The following is a 15,416-nucleotide window of genomic DNA, read 5'->3' as shown; positions in this document are numbered from 1 at the left end:
CAGCAACTCCCCCTCCCTGACCCACAAGTCTGCCCTGATGCTGCACCGAGTACCAAGTTGGGCACAGGTGTGTGAGAACAACTTTACCCTGCTCACCAACTCAGGTCTCAGTGATACAGACCATACTGGCCTCCTCAGCCATAATCAGATCAAAAATGAGGGAGGGCTTACTAGAATGGACCTGGCATTCAGCAACAGCAACCACTGACCCAGGGGCCTGGCTGACCACAACCACAAATACCCAGGTTGGAATTTCTCACCCCAACCCACCACTGCCACCTAACACTCAAATATCTGTTCCAGAGAGTTGAGGGACTAAACAAAACAGCATGGGAAGTGGTATTGAGGGCTGTAGTAGGAAAGGGGAAAGCAGCTCAAGTTATCTCTCCATCCATCTTCCTCCAGCGGAAGCCCTCACTATATCGGAAACTCTTTTCCTAACGGAAGTCCTTCTGTTCACAGATCAGAAACTCTGGATGAAGCATAAAGTACAGACAAATATCCAGCGTGCACAGTGGGCAATCTACGGTTGGTTAGGAAAACTTCTATGTGAATATCAGTAGAGGAAAAAGAAAATCAGTGCGCTGGCTATAGTGGTCTAGGATTGCACAGCTGAGCAAGGATTTGAGCAGTTCAACATTAGCTACAAGACCATAGCGGCTTTTTATAGACAGTATCATTTAACCTTCTTGTATTCTAAAATATTCTTCTATGTACGCACTCTTGTTCCGGATAATTTTCAGTACTATCCTAGGTATCTTTGGTTTTCTCCTATTTTGCATGAAATCGAACAACCCAAACCTTATGTGAACCGTCCTGATACCCCCGTGTATAGGGCGGTATATAAATTAAATCAATAATAATACACAAAACACAAAGTGTGGTGCACAAATATACAAATCTTATATTTTCATCCCTTCTTCAGTAACACATGCTATTTTATTTTCTATATATTTACATTATTTAGATTATATGAAATAAAAATGTCAAAGGGCTTAAGACGAATATCTTTAAAATACCAATAACATGTTTCTGTACAACAGTTTTCATCAACAAAGAATGTTCAAAACGTCAAAAGATTGATTTAGCTATAACACCATAAGCCATAATATATCAGAAGCAGAAGAGTAGTTTTTCCATACTACTATCTTTATTTTAAAACTTGGTATTTCTAAGTCAATGTATCCAAGAAATAAACCTGATTTAATTCCTACACGAGATCCTAAATGGAAGTGCTTTTGGTATCCTTAACTGAGTACAATCCGAACGCAGATTACCACATCCATTTTGCCATGCACAGAAACACAACACAGAGAAACCACAGCCAATCCTGGCTGGCTAACACATACAAAGGCAGCCAAACACATGCATGTGTGTCACAAGCAATGATCTTCTATTTCCTACAGAAAAGAGCTTTAAGCTTCCACCTTTTTGTAAAGAGAAAAACCCTGCTCCCCACCCCAACCCCGTATGTACAGGCTCTGTCTTTAGAGACTTGCCTGGGAAGCAAGAGCGGGAATAACCGAGATTTTAAAGCGAGAGATTTACAGGGGGAGGAAAAGAGAAAGCGCTTAAAAGAGAAAGGAAACCCTTTGGGAAGGCCCGGATGACGACAGGCAACTTCGGACTCCCAAAGCCACCGACCTCCCTCCCTTCCCACCCACTCGCTTTAACAGCCCCGGCCGGCTCCTCGTCCCTCTTCCGACTTCCTCGAAAGTAGGGAAGGAGAACGGAAGGGTGGGCACAAAGACGCCGGCTCACCTTCGCGCTATGTCAGCTGAGGAAAGGGACTTCCAGGCCCAAGAGCCCAACCGCCACATTGGCAACCCAGCCAGGAGAGGGGGGGGGACATGGGCGCCTCAGCGGCGTCTCCTCCCGCCGCCGCCCCCCCACCCGGCTTCCCTCTCCTTCACCCTCCCCCCTCCCCTCCCGGCCGCCGGGCCCGGTTTCGAGGCCTGACCCGGCCTCCTCGCCCCCTCACCGCTGAGCGCCGACGCCTGCAGCGTCGCCCCTGAGGTGCCGTCGATGACTTTGATGGCGCCGTGGGCGGTCACGGCCAGGATGGCGTTCAGCGCAGGGTGGTAACAGAGGCTGCAGAGCCCGTCGGCGTCGCAACGCAGGCAGCCGTCCCGCAGCAGGAGCCACTCGCAGAGGCCCGGCCCCGGGCCCGTCGACACCGGCCCCGGCGCCGAGGAACAAGACGCTCCCCCGGCCTCCTCCGCCGCCATCGCGCAGGACAAGAGGCCCGGCGGAGCCGCTCAGTGACAGTCCCGAAAGGAGCCGCCGCCACCACCACCAGTCAGCATCCGGGTCCGGAGAAGGGGGGGAGGGAAAAGGGAGAGGGGGAAAGAGAGACAGAGAGAGAGAGAAAGGGAGCGAGCCGAACGTCGGCGCCGGCAGGAAGTGACGTTGTCACGCCGGATGCGGAATGCCGACAAAAGAGAACCGGCTTCGCGAACCGGAATTGGAGCGAAGGGGTTAATTAAGGGGGGGGGAAAGGAAAAAGAAAACCCCCACCCACCACCTGAGTGGCCAAAGGGACGCTTCTCGAGCGACGTCACTGGCTCAGTTGACTCCGCCCCAATTTCGTCTTGTTACGCATTCTTTCCCGACAGGCACCGCGCGGCCAGGAGTATAAACAGTAGCTGAGCTGCTTGTGCGGTGGTAGGAAATGGTGCGCTTGTGTTTTGCTGTAGGGAAAAAAGGAAGAAAAGCAAAGCAAAGCAGGGCGGGTCTCTATTAAAAGGAAGATTGCCGTAGAAGAAATATCCGGGTTTCTGCTTCAGGATATATTCATTTTTTACTTCTACACATTTCTTCGTGCTGGGCTTGGCAGCTGCGTTTTGAGTGCTGCCTTTTCACGACCCCCCCCCCCCGTTTTGTGTGGCCTCCGGGAATAAAATATTGGCTTACTTATAAGGGCAGCCGAGCATCAGAGAGGATCGTCTCAAAAAAAGCCAGGGCAGAAACACTCGCCGCGTGGGTTTCCTTTATTTTCATAAGTGGCACGGGATTGTGTGTGGCGGGAACACAATGCCTAACCCAGGTGGGATGGGAGTTAACAGAAAACCGCACCTCGTTTAATATGGACTCACTTACTTTGGTATCCTTTCCACACCTGTTTCCAGATACCGCTTCATCCTTTCCTGTTCCACTGCAGGGAAATAATACTGAAATGAGGTTTTATGAACATTCACAGCAAGTCCTAGTCTTACTTTTGAGCTTAGAGCATGTTCCACACATTCTTATTTAGGCTTTTGGTTTCTGGGTTATCATGAAGTTGTAGTTTTTCCTGTGAGGTTTGCCTAGCTATTCAAAATCAAAATTTTGTACGTGGCCTATAATTTTGCCCTTGATTTATAAACAGTGACATATGACTGAGCCTGCAGCTGTTTTCTAAACTTATTATGGCATGCTGTCGGGCTGAATTGTGCCTAACATGTTTCCAAACACTGGTTTTTCTTCTCTTCAGTAATGGAAATTTATCTGCTTTGATGCATTTTGATTGCCTGTGTAGATAAAATAGCAATCCTGAATTTTGTACAAATTGCAGAATACAAAATTATATAGTACTTCATTTTCAAACAACCTGATACAGACTCTGTTTCTCCTAATCCCATGTAAATGTTGCGTTGCTGTGCTTATTCGGTTGTGAAAAAAACCACACTAGTTCTTACAAGGCTGAACAGAAAATTAGGATAAGCCTAGAAAATAAGTTCTAGGAAGGAAAACAAATATGCACATTTAACACAAACACAATGGTGAATATGTTAACAAATTTAATTATTTCATTCATCTGAAACACTGATCGTGATAGTGAAGTTTACAAGTTATTAAATCAGTCTTATCTCCAACCTAGTTTTCAGTTTTATGTTACAACCAGTCTTGCCTCTCAGGAACCCCTTTCCAACCACGTCCCACTATTTCTAGATATATTTATTACTAATAAAACATGAACAATACAGTACAATTGTTGTCCCCTTTCCTTTCTTACCACCCAAGTCAGAGCGACCTTTTATAATGTAGCAAAAGGAAGTATTCCCAATGCTTGTTTTGAGCTTCTGAAGTCGTCTATAGTGATATTCACTTGACCTTTCTAATATGCATTCTCAGTACTGTATATGAGAATTTTTTACAGAACCCTGGTGCACAGCTGTAGCATATTTTTGATGAGTGCATCAACACAAAATGGACTCTAATTTTGTATTAAGGCAAAAGGGTTTCTCTTGTGCTGCTGGGCACACTTAAAACACTGCTAACAATTGCTAAGGGCTCCTGACTGCAATATAGACTGTAGCAAAATGCCAGGATATGTACAATTAAAAGTGGACTTGTTTCAGTTGCTTGTGAATTTGTATTTAGCTGATACTACCAATTATTATGAACTTTAGCAATGTATGCTTTAAAAGACCAAAAAGCAATCATCAGATTTTTCTGGTATATAGGAAAGAAAAAATAGCACATGAAAAAATTAGCTTCCTGAATTCAAAAATAAAGTTTCGGCATCTTCACCTTAAAACAGCCATGTATCTAAAAGTATGAGGGGAATTGTGTTTGTAAACTGGAATTGTTTTTTTCCCCAAGGACAAAATATTTAATATGAAAGCAAAGCAGGTTTTATCAAACTCCAGTCACGGATAAATACCCACATCCATCAGCAGTGAAAAGAAGTTCATGGCAGAACTGTTCCGAGGTGATGTCAAACAGAAATGTTACATGTTTTCAGGTATAACAAAAGCTTGTGTTATCCATAGTCTTATAAAAATAATTTTCTTTTTAGAAATGCACAAGTTTAAACAGGATAGGTATAGAGATCTTGGAGGACTGAATTGGGAAGACTGGAGCAGGGGGGAAATGCTGTTGTTGGGAGGTTTAATGAGTACAAATAAGCTTCATACATATTGTGCAAACAAGTTTAATTCCAAATTTTATAAAATACATTTACTGTATTTACATATATGCCTAGCCTAAAAATAGTAATCAAATGTAACGAAAAAGGTTCATTTGTTATAAACTGTTAGAACCATTAAATAACCCAACCATTTCTTTGCATAGCATATGCAGAGGTGAAATATCTTTTGAAACATTATGCAATTCTGCTCATGTGTATACAAACTGATGTTAAATCCAAATACACACTACAAATATACACTTTAATCCAAACTGAGCGCAGTATTCAATGTTAGCCATACCTAGAATAGACCCATTGAAATTGATGGATATTACTAACTTAGTTGGATATCACACTACGTCTTCTAGGCTACAAGTTTAAGAACACAGCAACAACAGCATTAAGGAGCTAGATATTATACCAAGTCTATATTACTGTTCTTACGTGAGTTCAAAAAAGACTGGGCTATTGCATTTTATCTCTCCCCATTAGTCAAAGAGTGTCATACTGTTGTTCTGTACTGTATATTCCCTGTACTGTATATTCCATGTACTGTAAACTAGAAAAATGAACTTCAGTCCTTGTCCTTGGGCTCCAATATTAGTAATTAAAATGGTTATTAAAAGTTGCTGTGCTAGTATTTACATTTTAAACAGCAGCAATATTTTTTGTACTTCCATTTTTATAAATGGTTCTCATAAAAAATGCCAATTGATTGTCGCTAGGCCATTTAATCATACATGGTTCTAAAAAGACCACAGGATTACTGAGGTGAGCATATGCTAATTGGAACTATTAGCATATACTTTCAGAAAATTTATAATTAGATGCATCACTTATACATGGGTCATTCCAGGATTCTTACATAAACATCTTCATGGAATGCACCTATGAAGCTTTCATAAAAGCCTTCCCATGTTCTTGGTTCTGCTGATGGGGTGAGTTGCAAGAGCAACTTGAGAAAATTGAAACATAGAAAATTCTAATACAGGAAGTGACTCTACTAAAGTTACGATCTACTGAAATTAGGTAATATTTTAGATTAAGGGCTAAACCTTTAGCAACATCTCAATAAAAGTACTCATTATAGAATACATTCTTGACATAATTAACACAGTACATACAAACTAGGAATTAACCCAGGAGTTATTTTTTCAGTAATAATTTGGGCCTAGTTGAATAATGAACACAGCCTACAGGCAAAGTGATTCATACAATAGTGGCTTGCTTCACATGGTTTGCCTAACAAAGAGGTTAACCACAATTTTTCCTAAAGATGATCAAACTATGGATTGTTTCTCCATTTATTTTCCAGCTGTTCTTGGCCTTGTTCTTAACCAAGCCAATCCATGTTTAAAAGAAAGCAAGGTTTGTAAGCCAACAAAAAGCCATTAAAAGCCATTGTTAAGCTGCTAGACACAATTCACACATAACACGCTGTCATGGCTCAATAAGCCATGGTTTAGTGCAAGATTCAGACTAGAAACTTGCAATCATAAAAAGCACTGCTCAGTTGTTTAATTTGTTTAAATTTGATTTAAACAGAATAAATACTTCAAGAGTTACTTAAAACTGAACCCAGTTTAAAGAAATTTTAGGCTGATCGGCTGCTAAATTAGCTCCTTTTTTGTCATTTTTCTAACCAAGAAAACAATTTGGTAATATACTAGCAGTGTCGCAAGGTTCATTTTTTAATCCCAATTGTCAAGAGCTCTGATCTAGCTCATTTCTTTTAAAAAGGGGAAGAAGACACTGGGCAATGTCCAACCAAGTAACACAGAGCAGATCTATTGAAACCAATGGATTCAATATCCATTGATTTCAATCGGGCTACTCCAAGTATGAGTAACAACCAACATCACCTACTAGCACATGACTGCTTATGTAAGAATGTGGGTGGGGATATGTATCCAAAGCTGAATCTGATTCAAAGGCATACATGTGCTAAAAGCATCCCTATTCAGATGTCCATCTGAATAGTGCCTGGGGTTCCCAATCCAGCAGGTGATACACATAATTAGTCTGCTTATGGGCACAGAGCTCCATAGGTGGCATGGACCAAGGGTGTACTTTGGAAATGCTAAATCATATTAAGTAAGTCCTTGTAGTTAAGACTATAATTTCAAGTTTTATTGGTGGGGAAAAGTTAATCTTGGGCCAATATTAAACAGCCATTTCCATAATATTCTTAAGCCACGTCAAAAATTATCCTGGTCATCACAACACAAGTTTAATTCTGTTGCTAATCAAAGTCTAACTGCTGCCATTCTTCATCAGGTATCATCTCATATTAAGGAGTGCCATTTTACCATAAAAGTAGTACATTACCCCACTCTGAACAGTAATAGGTCAAAACAGCAAAACAAGGTGTTATAAAAACAAGTACAGTTTTGGAGAAGCACTGTTTATTCCATTATAAGATTTGGTTCAGAACTGTAAGATTTATTTAAACCTTTCTCCCCATTTATCACCACTATCATAAAGATTTCCAAATCAACACTGTAAAAATGTTCTATGGCATACATACAATTTTATCAAAAAACAGTGACTAATTCAAACATTTGGATGCTCAAATTGTTATGCATCTATAATCCTGCTTCAACAAGGAAATAACCTAAACCTACATACGGATGCACATAAAACACTTTTAAGAGTCAGAATTTGTAATGGCCAAATCAAGAGTGTGCAAGGCACCACATTAAGGGTTATGTCTTGGTTACAGGCTAGTCTGAACAATCGGGACCGATTCATAAATATATCTACAGAATATGCTGTGTTGAAAGTAATAAATGAACTATTAACAGTAATCAGAATTCCACTTCAATTTAATGTACTAATCATATGGTCCTTGTGCATTTGGCACAAGTAACAAACTTTTATTCTGAAATTTCAGGCTATAAACACAATGTTCTTACCTTGTTCAATAAAAATCTTATAAGTCTTCAACCTAAAACTCTATTATAAATCTCTAATGTAACTAAAACTGCTTAAATAATATACAGATATAGTTGGATTACCACTAAAACCTTGACAGCCAGATATGACACAGTCATTTGTATTTTCAATCAGGCAACATTTCATCAGTCCTCATGGCAAGCTAAGACATTGTTCCTGTCCAAAGCCAACACTACAGGTCACACCCCAGTATATAAGGACAAAAAATAGATGTACAATAAGAAGATGGGGTAGATTAGGAGGGGCTTCTTGGTCTTAAATTCTTCTCCAACTAATAACGAAGCAGCACTGTATGCAGCCCAAAATACTCCAAAAAGCTGAGAAAAACAAGAAAATGAAATGTTAACATAGCATGAAACCCCCCCTCAAACTCCCCCAGAAGCAATATTTATATCTAGAACAAGCAGAACCAGTTGTGACCAAGCACAGGACTTAAAAATCAGGGCCTATTGAAAATCAGTGGAGCCAAGAAACTATTCACAAAGGCATTCCAAGTTGTTGTTTTTCTTGTTGCCTTTTAGTGACTGAAATGACAGATCAGTTCACATGGGTGCTTCAGCCAGCTGTCCCATTCAATTAAGAAAGCAGCGTTAGAAAATTTGTGAGCTTCCACAGCTAATGTGAATGTTGCAGTGTCATGTGATCTTCTACATCAGATGAAATAATTGCTCACTGGAATGGTGCCATCCTGTGGATGGAAGCAATATTGTAAATCAAGTTCCTCTAATATTTAAATTTTTTAATATTGTCCTTCCACATTACTGTACTGAAGGCAATTTACAAGCCACATAAATGGCAAAATATGCAAGACAAATCACAGAGTTTTTGAATTGCAGACATGTTCAACCGGTTGACCGCAATTGACAGGTAGATCCCCTGGTGTTCCTTGTCGATTGTGAGATCATTATTGAGCGCGGGATTAAAAAAACTGCAGAATGAATGTCTCCACCCGTCGCCCCTCCCTCCATAGCGTCAAGTGGGTGGTCTTTGGTTTTTAGCTTGGCGATGGGGAATACAAAGATTTAGCGGTGTGTGTGTTTGTTCGCAGGGGAGTTTGAGGTGAGCAATTTATGTCATTCCCCCTGAAAAAAGCTTATCAACTGTGGTGAATGCCCTCCCAAAAAGCTCAACATCTCTGGTCAATCCTCAATGGCAATGGGTAGACCACTGCCAGTTTTTTTATACTGGGAGTAAATCGCAGTCTCTTAGGAGTTGAACGGGCATGCTATAGGGTAACAGACCAACAAAATTCAGAATCCGTTCTGCATATACTATTATAAGGTAACAAAATATGAACAGAACAAAACCTGAACTCCAATACTCATGGGCAGCTTATCTATAAAACTTAAGCACTCTAATCTGTTGCCCATCTGCCATAAAGGATTTCAAACAGTGTTTTACTGATATGGACTAGCTGAGTATTCATATTTATTGCTTATAAACTGTAGAAAAATGAACTGGCATATTTTTCAGTCAGCTTTGCCATTCTGCCAAACAAAATAGTGAACTTACTTTTATTAGAGTAGAAACAACATCAAATGATCCAACCACCAGAAGTACAGGTACTATTACAATAAGAGGAAGTAAAGAATATCCAATCACGCCGAGAACTTGGCCATATGCAACCTGCAAATTTGAAATAAACGAAGTTACCAACTTCCTTCCAGTAATATATCAGCTTCAACAAGAGATTCAGATGACTGCTCAACCTGAGCCCAAGAGGTCAACATTTTGTTATATGGAAACTCCCCCAAACCCTCTTCTTCAGCTAGTCTAGAGATGAGGAACTCTGGCCCTCCAGGTGTTGCTTTTATTCCCAACACTTTCTCCATCCTTAATCCAGTCCTTTTCTGACCTATCACATTATCTGCACTGTTATTCCACCTCATAAATCTTCAATCAATCCCTTTTGCCACCCTGTATGCTTGGTCTTATCAGCCAAAAGTCAGATCTAAGCCCCCAGTGGAAAGAATCAACTCCCTTCTCTATTCTGCATTCTAGCTTGCTGTGCTAATGTTGAAATGGAAACAATAGTGACCAAGTACTATTTTTAAATGAGTCTCAGATCAGAAATTATTAAGCAATGTAACACTGAAAACACAAATGATTAGAACCAATTTTGAGGTAATTCATGTTTGACATTCAGTGACCAAATCCACTATCACAAGGCTCTTACCTCGCCTCCGAGAACCCTGGCCAACAGGAATATTGTCAAGGATCCAAATATCCAAATAGTTATAATCCATGATACCACCTTAAGAAATGTTTAAAAGAGTCTTGTCAATACTCTTCTTTCATCAATAACAACTAATTTTGAAAGAACACAGCTCAGCTAACTTCTTTAAGTTATTAGTAGGTATCCTCCTCTTTTGAAACCATTGAAGCAAGGTTTACCACTGTGGCATCAGGGGTTCCTGATTTGTCTTATGGTTTAAAAGCTGCAGCTAAACATATGAACCCCACCGGATCAGACCCAGCTCACATCTCATCTACCAACCTGTTCTCACAGTGGCCAACCAAATGTCTAGGGGAAACCTATATGTTATACATAACCACAACAGAACTCTCCCCACTCATGTTCCTCAGCAGCTGGTATTTGGAGGAATGCCACCTCTGATACTGGAGGTTGGATACAGCCATCATGACTAATGGCCATGGATAGCCTTTTCCTCCGTGAGTTTGTCTAGTCCACTTTTAAAGTATCACTGCAACTTGTGGTTGTGAATTCCATAGTTTAACTATGCATTGTGTGGAGAAGTACCGTATTTTTTGCTCTATAAGACTCACCTTTCTCCCTCCAAAAATTAATGGGAAATATGTGTGCGTCTTATGGTGTGAATGCAGGCTCCTTGGCTTCAGCGATAGCAACGCGAAGCCTCGGAAGCGCAGAGGGAGCGCTCCCTCCGCGCTCTGGGGGCTTTGCGTTGCTTTCGCTGAAGCCTGGAGAGCAAGAGGGGACAGTGCGCACCAACACCTCTCGCTCTCCAGGCTTCAGGGATAGCCGCCTGAAGCCTCCGGAGCTCAGCAGGAACTCCCGCTGCGTTCCGGAGGCTGCGGGTTATCTTCACTGAAGCCAGGAGAGCAAGACTCTCCTGGCTTCAGTGAAAGGAACCTGAAGCCTCCGGAGCGCAGCGGGAACTCCCTGTGCAGCGCCCCTTCAGCGAAGCAGGAGGAGAAATGGAAGGGGCTCCGTTTCTCCTGCCGCTTCGCTGATGGGGGCGCTGAGCAGAGAGGGGGAGAATGTTTTTTTCTTGTTCTCCCCCTCTAAAACAAGATGCGTCCTATAGTCGGGTGCGTCCTATAGAGCGAAAAATACAGTATTTCCTGAAGCTTCCAACATTCAGCTTCATTGGGTGGCCCTGGTTTCTACTTATCAAAAGAGACAAATTTATCTCTCTGTTCTTCTTCCAATCCTATACACAATTTATACACCTTTATCATGCCCTCCCTTTTATATCTTTTTCAAAATTAGAAAGCGTTAAATGTTATAAGCTTTCATTGGGTGGTGCTGGTACTCCAGAGCTATGTAGCAACAGAAACATAAGAGTTACAGTTGCTGTTCCTTCCTTCCTTCCTCCCAAGAGCGCCTCTGAAAATACACTGATGTAACTCTCAGCAGCACTGTGTGAAGGAAGGATGGCAATAGTCATCAGAGCTCTACTGCAATTCCTGGTAGAGCTTTTAAATTACAAATAAAGAGAAGCCCCACCTTTGTGCACTGGAATAATTGCACCCAAAATAGGGGTGGTGAATAAGGGTTGCTCATTTCTTTTCTTAGTGTGTTCAAAAGATCACTTAATTCTTCAGTCTGGAATATTGCATTCACATCAGACTCTATCTATTGGCTAGAATTCTGAGTGTTCAGGAGTTTTTGCCCTCAATGATGTCCCTATGGTTGCATGCACATGACTGCATGGCTAGATAAAGAACCACTAGGGGAAGGAGAGCAAGGGAGGAATAGCATTCCAACATTCTTTTCCAGAAAGAATTTACCTCTGGTTGTATGTCAAGTTGTATAAAAGATACTGTGGCACAATGGGTCAGTGTGTCTGGCTGTTAACCAGAAGGTTGGTGGTTCAAGCCCACCATTCTATGATTCTAAGAACTGTGCATTTCTTTCAAACCATGACACAAGAAAAATGCTTTTCAATGGACATTTGCCTAAGACCATGTGATATCTCAGTTACCTTTATTGTTATTTAAGATAAAGGCCTTTACACACCTTGAATTGTCCATATAATGAGATCATTGAGAAGAACAGGACAACTGCTAGAGGGCCCCAGAAGTCAGGATTATCTCTTACTACTTGTCTGTTAAATCCAAGAGAAGGCATCGGCATCAAGACACATCGGATTTTGTAGTATATGTCCTTTAGATCAATGTCTAGCTCCTCCCTAAAGTTATATAAAAAATACAACTTTCAAAATATACTTCTGAAATTATTTAAGTACCAGAAAACAAAGTAGCTCAAAGATTTATAGAATATTCATACATGTTCATGTAAACTATTGAGAATATATGTTTTGGTTTAGGTCAGGGGTCTGCAACCTTTAAGACAAAAAGAGCCACTTAGACCCGTTTCCGAAGGAAAAAAAGCTGGGAGCCGCAAAACTCATCATTATAAAAATAACTTTTTTGTCACTTTTTAAATTATTTCTTCGTTTGACCCCTCAGAATTACTCCTCCTCATAGAAATAAATGTTAAATTAACAAGTTACCTTTTTTTGTGTGTGTGTTCTTCACTCCCCTTCAAAACAGTGACCAGTGTACATGCCCCTTACAATGTAGCGAGCGGGCGGACGGGAAGGTGATGTCGGGACGGTGTGTGACTAACGCACGCACTGCCCCCATGCGACGTCACAGCCAGTACAGCGCCCGTCACAGTGGGGAGTGTCGGGGCGCACAATGCGCCTCCTCCCCTCGCTAGTATTTGCTCCGGAGCCGCGGCAAAGGTGTAAAAGAGCCACATGCGGCTCCGGAGCCGCGGGTTGCAGACCCCTGGTTTAGGTTTAGTAAGATGTTGTATTATAACTGCATTATGTTTTGCATTTAATTATATATACGATGAATATTTTTATATATGTGCATTCTAGCCAGCTTCTGAAATGAAAACATATAAATCACAACATGCAAAGTAAAAAGAAATTGCTCTCTGCCCATGTCAACCTCAGCTATCACTGAACGAATGGAAGCAATGCCACTTTTCTGTAACAGCAAGACAAATAGTAACAAGGCTTATCCTACATTCCTGACAGCTAGATTTGCCCCATAGTTATTACTTTCTAATACATTTTTAGTCTGCCCTTTATCATCATCAATCTCAGGAAAGAACCTATTGACACCTTACTCTGCTCTTAGCCCTCAGGAAAGAAGACTCCTTCGCAGGAAACCTAAGGAGGCAAGGCAACAAACAAACAGCCCACAACCATGGTGCTAACAAAAAGCAGAGTTGCTTTCATTAAGACAGAGGCAAAAGTGTAAAATTATGGTTAGATTTAACAAGCCACCTTCAGCTACATTTTGAAGTTGGCTTCTTTGAAATTAAGGCAGATTAGAGTTAGGCACAATTTCTTCCTCACAGAACATGGCAAATCAGTTATGGAAAAGCAAGAACTTCTGAAGTCCTTTTCCCAGCCAAGAAGAAGAGGATAGGGGAGTGCAGAAGCTGCTTGTTCCTGCTCATGCATATCACAGTAAACTACAGTTTAGTGTAATGGGAGAATGTGTCCACTATGAACAGTGATGAATTGTCTTGAATTCTAACCTTTACTTATAATGCAAAAAAAAATCTCTTGAATGAGACACAAATAATCTGTGTCTACACTTTATTCAAGGGTCTGTAGTTAATGAAGAGTTAATGATTTTCCTATTGCACCCTTGTTCACCATTCACACACAATACTGACCTAAAGCAAGTAACCGCTTCAAATACAAAATTACACTAAGACTCTCGGAGTAATGTTACTTACAAAAGAGGTTTATTATCTTCAGGGTCATCATCTTCTACTTCCAAAAGCCAGCCATATCCTCTCTGCCTCAGGAATGTAGTTGCAGTAGATTCTTTGATAAATTCCCCATTTCCTCCACCAAGGTTGAGCTTCACATCTGCAGAGGCTATTGAACCACTCAGATCTTGACAGGGAAAATGACACATTTATGAGAAAGCTACCAAAAATACAGAATAGGTGGTTATGCATGAGTTTCAATACATATATTCCACAAAAGTGGAATATACCAAAATTATAGAAAAGATTATTATAAGAGATCATTGAATTATCCAGGATCTAACGTTTTGTCTCTGCTCCCCGCAAGCCAACAAAGTGGCACATTGGCTAACGCACTGCATATTGGTTTTTTCTGCTGGTCTTAAGGACCCCTGTCAAGACTGTACTGCCTACTGTGCCACAATCCCGATCAACAAAGGAGGTTGATGTGGGCAGCTAAATCAGATACGCTTCATAGTGCTATCTGGGAACCAAAGAACTTGGCAGACCACTGTCTAAATAGCACAGTGGTTCTTGTAAATACAGAAGTCGGCCTTCTCAGAAAAGACAGGATGTGTGAAATGTGCTGCAATATAGTCGTCCACACACACCTAATCCATTTCTCCCCAGCACAAAGCTGGTCATTCCCAAAGCACAAGTTTCCATGCCACGATTTGCCCCCTCCAGACAATCCTGTGTGCAGGGTGAGGCTACCCAAAGCAGGTAAAAGGAAGAAGCCTGGAAGATGAGGGTGGCCTGTCGATCTCACATACCTATTTTATTTAGCCCTCCATTCATTTGCCATTCAAAAGCTTGCATGCACCACCACTAGAAAGCTCCCTCGCCATCTGCATCTGCTTTTTTTTTAAGCGGGTCAAACACGCCCCATCTGCACGCAGGTGCCTTTTGCCACGCAAACCCTGTGACGGGGGCCACAAGGCGGAGTATTTGCACTGGATCACATTCCCACACCCAAACAGCAGAAAGAAGCACGACGGCACCCGCTTATTCAGCCTGGCAGCCCCAGGTATGCGGCTGCCGCCCCTGACGCAGCTCCGGGAAGGGGCGCCCTTTTCCTTCCCACTGCAAGACCCCCCAATTCTTACCTTCGGCGTCGGCCGAAGAGACGAAAGTGAAGTCCCCGTTGTTGGGCGCGTAAAGGGGCGGAGGCGGCGGGGGCCGTGGGGGCTGCTGGGGGCCCGGAGGCTGCATCACCCCGCCCGCTTAAAGCCTCGAAAGCCGGGCCCGTCGAGCGAGCGACACCACCGGGAAGCCCGTCGGCAGCAACCCGGAGAAGCAGAGCCGAGCCAAAGCTGCTGCTGCTGCTGCCACCGCAGCCTCCTCCGCCTCTTCCTGACTGAGGGACAAAACAACAGTGAGGCCGCCCTTCCGAGTGGGCCTCAGTAAGGCCCTCTCCGATTGGCCGGGATGAAAAGCGCTTCCTCGTTGCCGTCGCCTCGCCCACCTCTGCGGCAAATCTCATTGGTGCGCGGGGCCACCGAGCCCAGTGATTGGCTGAATGGGAGCTCGCGATGAGGAAGGGGGAAATAGATTCGATGTGGACGATTGCGAAGAGGGAGGGGAGGA

At 42.3% G+C, this 15,416-nt stretch overlaps 2 protein-coding genes across 9 annotated transcripts in view; both read right to left on the bottom strand.

Annotated features, from left to right (window-relative positions):
• Window positions 1-2,853, bottom strand: part of BIRC6 (baculoviral IAP repeat containing 6) — a 142,629-nt gene extending 139,776 nt beyond the window's left edge. For all 7 annotated transcript variants that reach the window (XM_081187982.1, XM_081187984.1, XM_081187988.1 and 4 more), the window contains exon 1: window positions 1,982-2,853. In XM_081187982.1, the coding sequence (XP_081044108.1) occupies window positions 1,982-2,228 (247 nt within the window). In that variant the 5' untranslated portion in view covers window positions 2,229-2,853. The remainder of the gene's footprint in view (window positions 1-1,981) is intronic.
• A 3,737-nt stretch (window positions 2,854-6,590) lies between these two features.
• Window positions 6,591-15,216, bottom strand: YIPF4 (Yip1 domain family member 4). Of its 2 annotated transcripts, XM_081188150.1 has the most exons (6): window positions 14,936-15,209; window positions 13,815-13,977; window positions 12,069-12,240; window positions 10,023-10,100; window positions 9,359-9,472; window positions 6,591-8,163 (listed from the first exon to the last, which is right to left on the bottom strand). In XM_081188150.1, exons 1-6 carry the CDS (start codon window positions 15,039-15,041, stop codon window positions 8,026-8,028), a joined length of 771 nt encoding a protein of 256 aa, XP_081044276.1. In that variant the 5' UTR covers window positions 15,042-15,209; the 3' UTR covers window positions 6,591-8,025. The 2 variants fall into 2 exon arrangements, with proteins under 2 accessions (XP_081044276.1, XP_081044277.1); XM_081188151.1 differs by lacking the exon at window positions 9,359-9,472 and having other exon boundaries at window positions 14,936-15,216.
• Window positions 15,217-15,416: the final 200 nt, after the last annotated feature.

The sequence above is a fragment of the Podarcis bocagei genome (assembly GCF_964188305.1).
Source record: "Podarcis bocagei genome assembly, chromosome: 3".
NCBI classification, from domain to species: domain Eukaryota; kingdom Metazoa; phylum Chordata; class Lepidosauria; order Squamata; family Lacertidae; genus Podarcis; species Podarcis bocagei.
The sequence above is the reverse complement of the archived record's forward strand: the minus strand, read 5'-3'. Positions and strand labels throughout refer to the sequence as shown.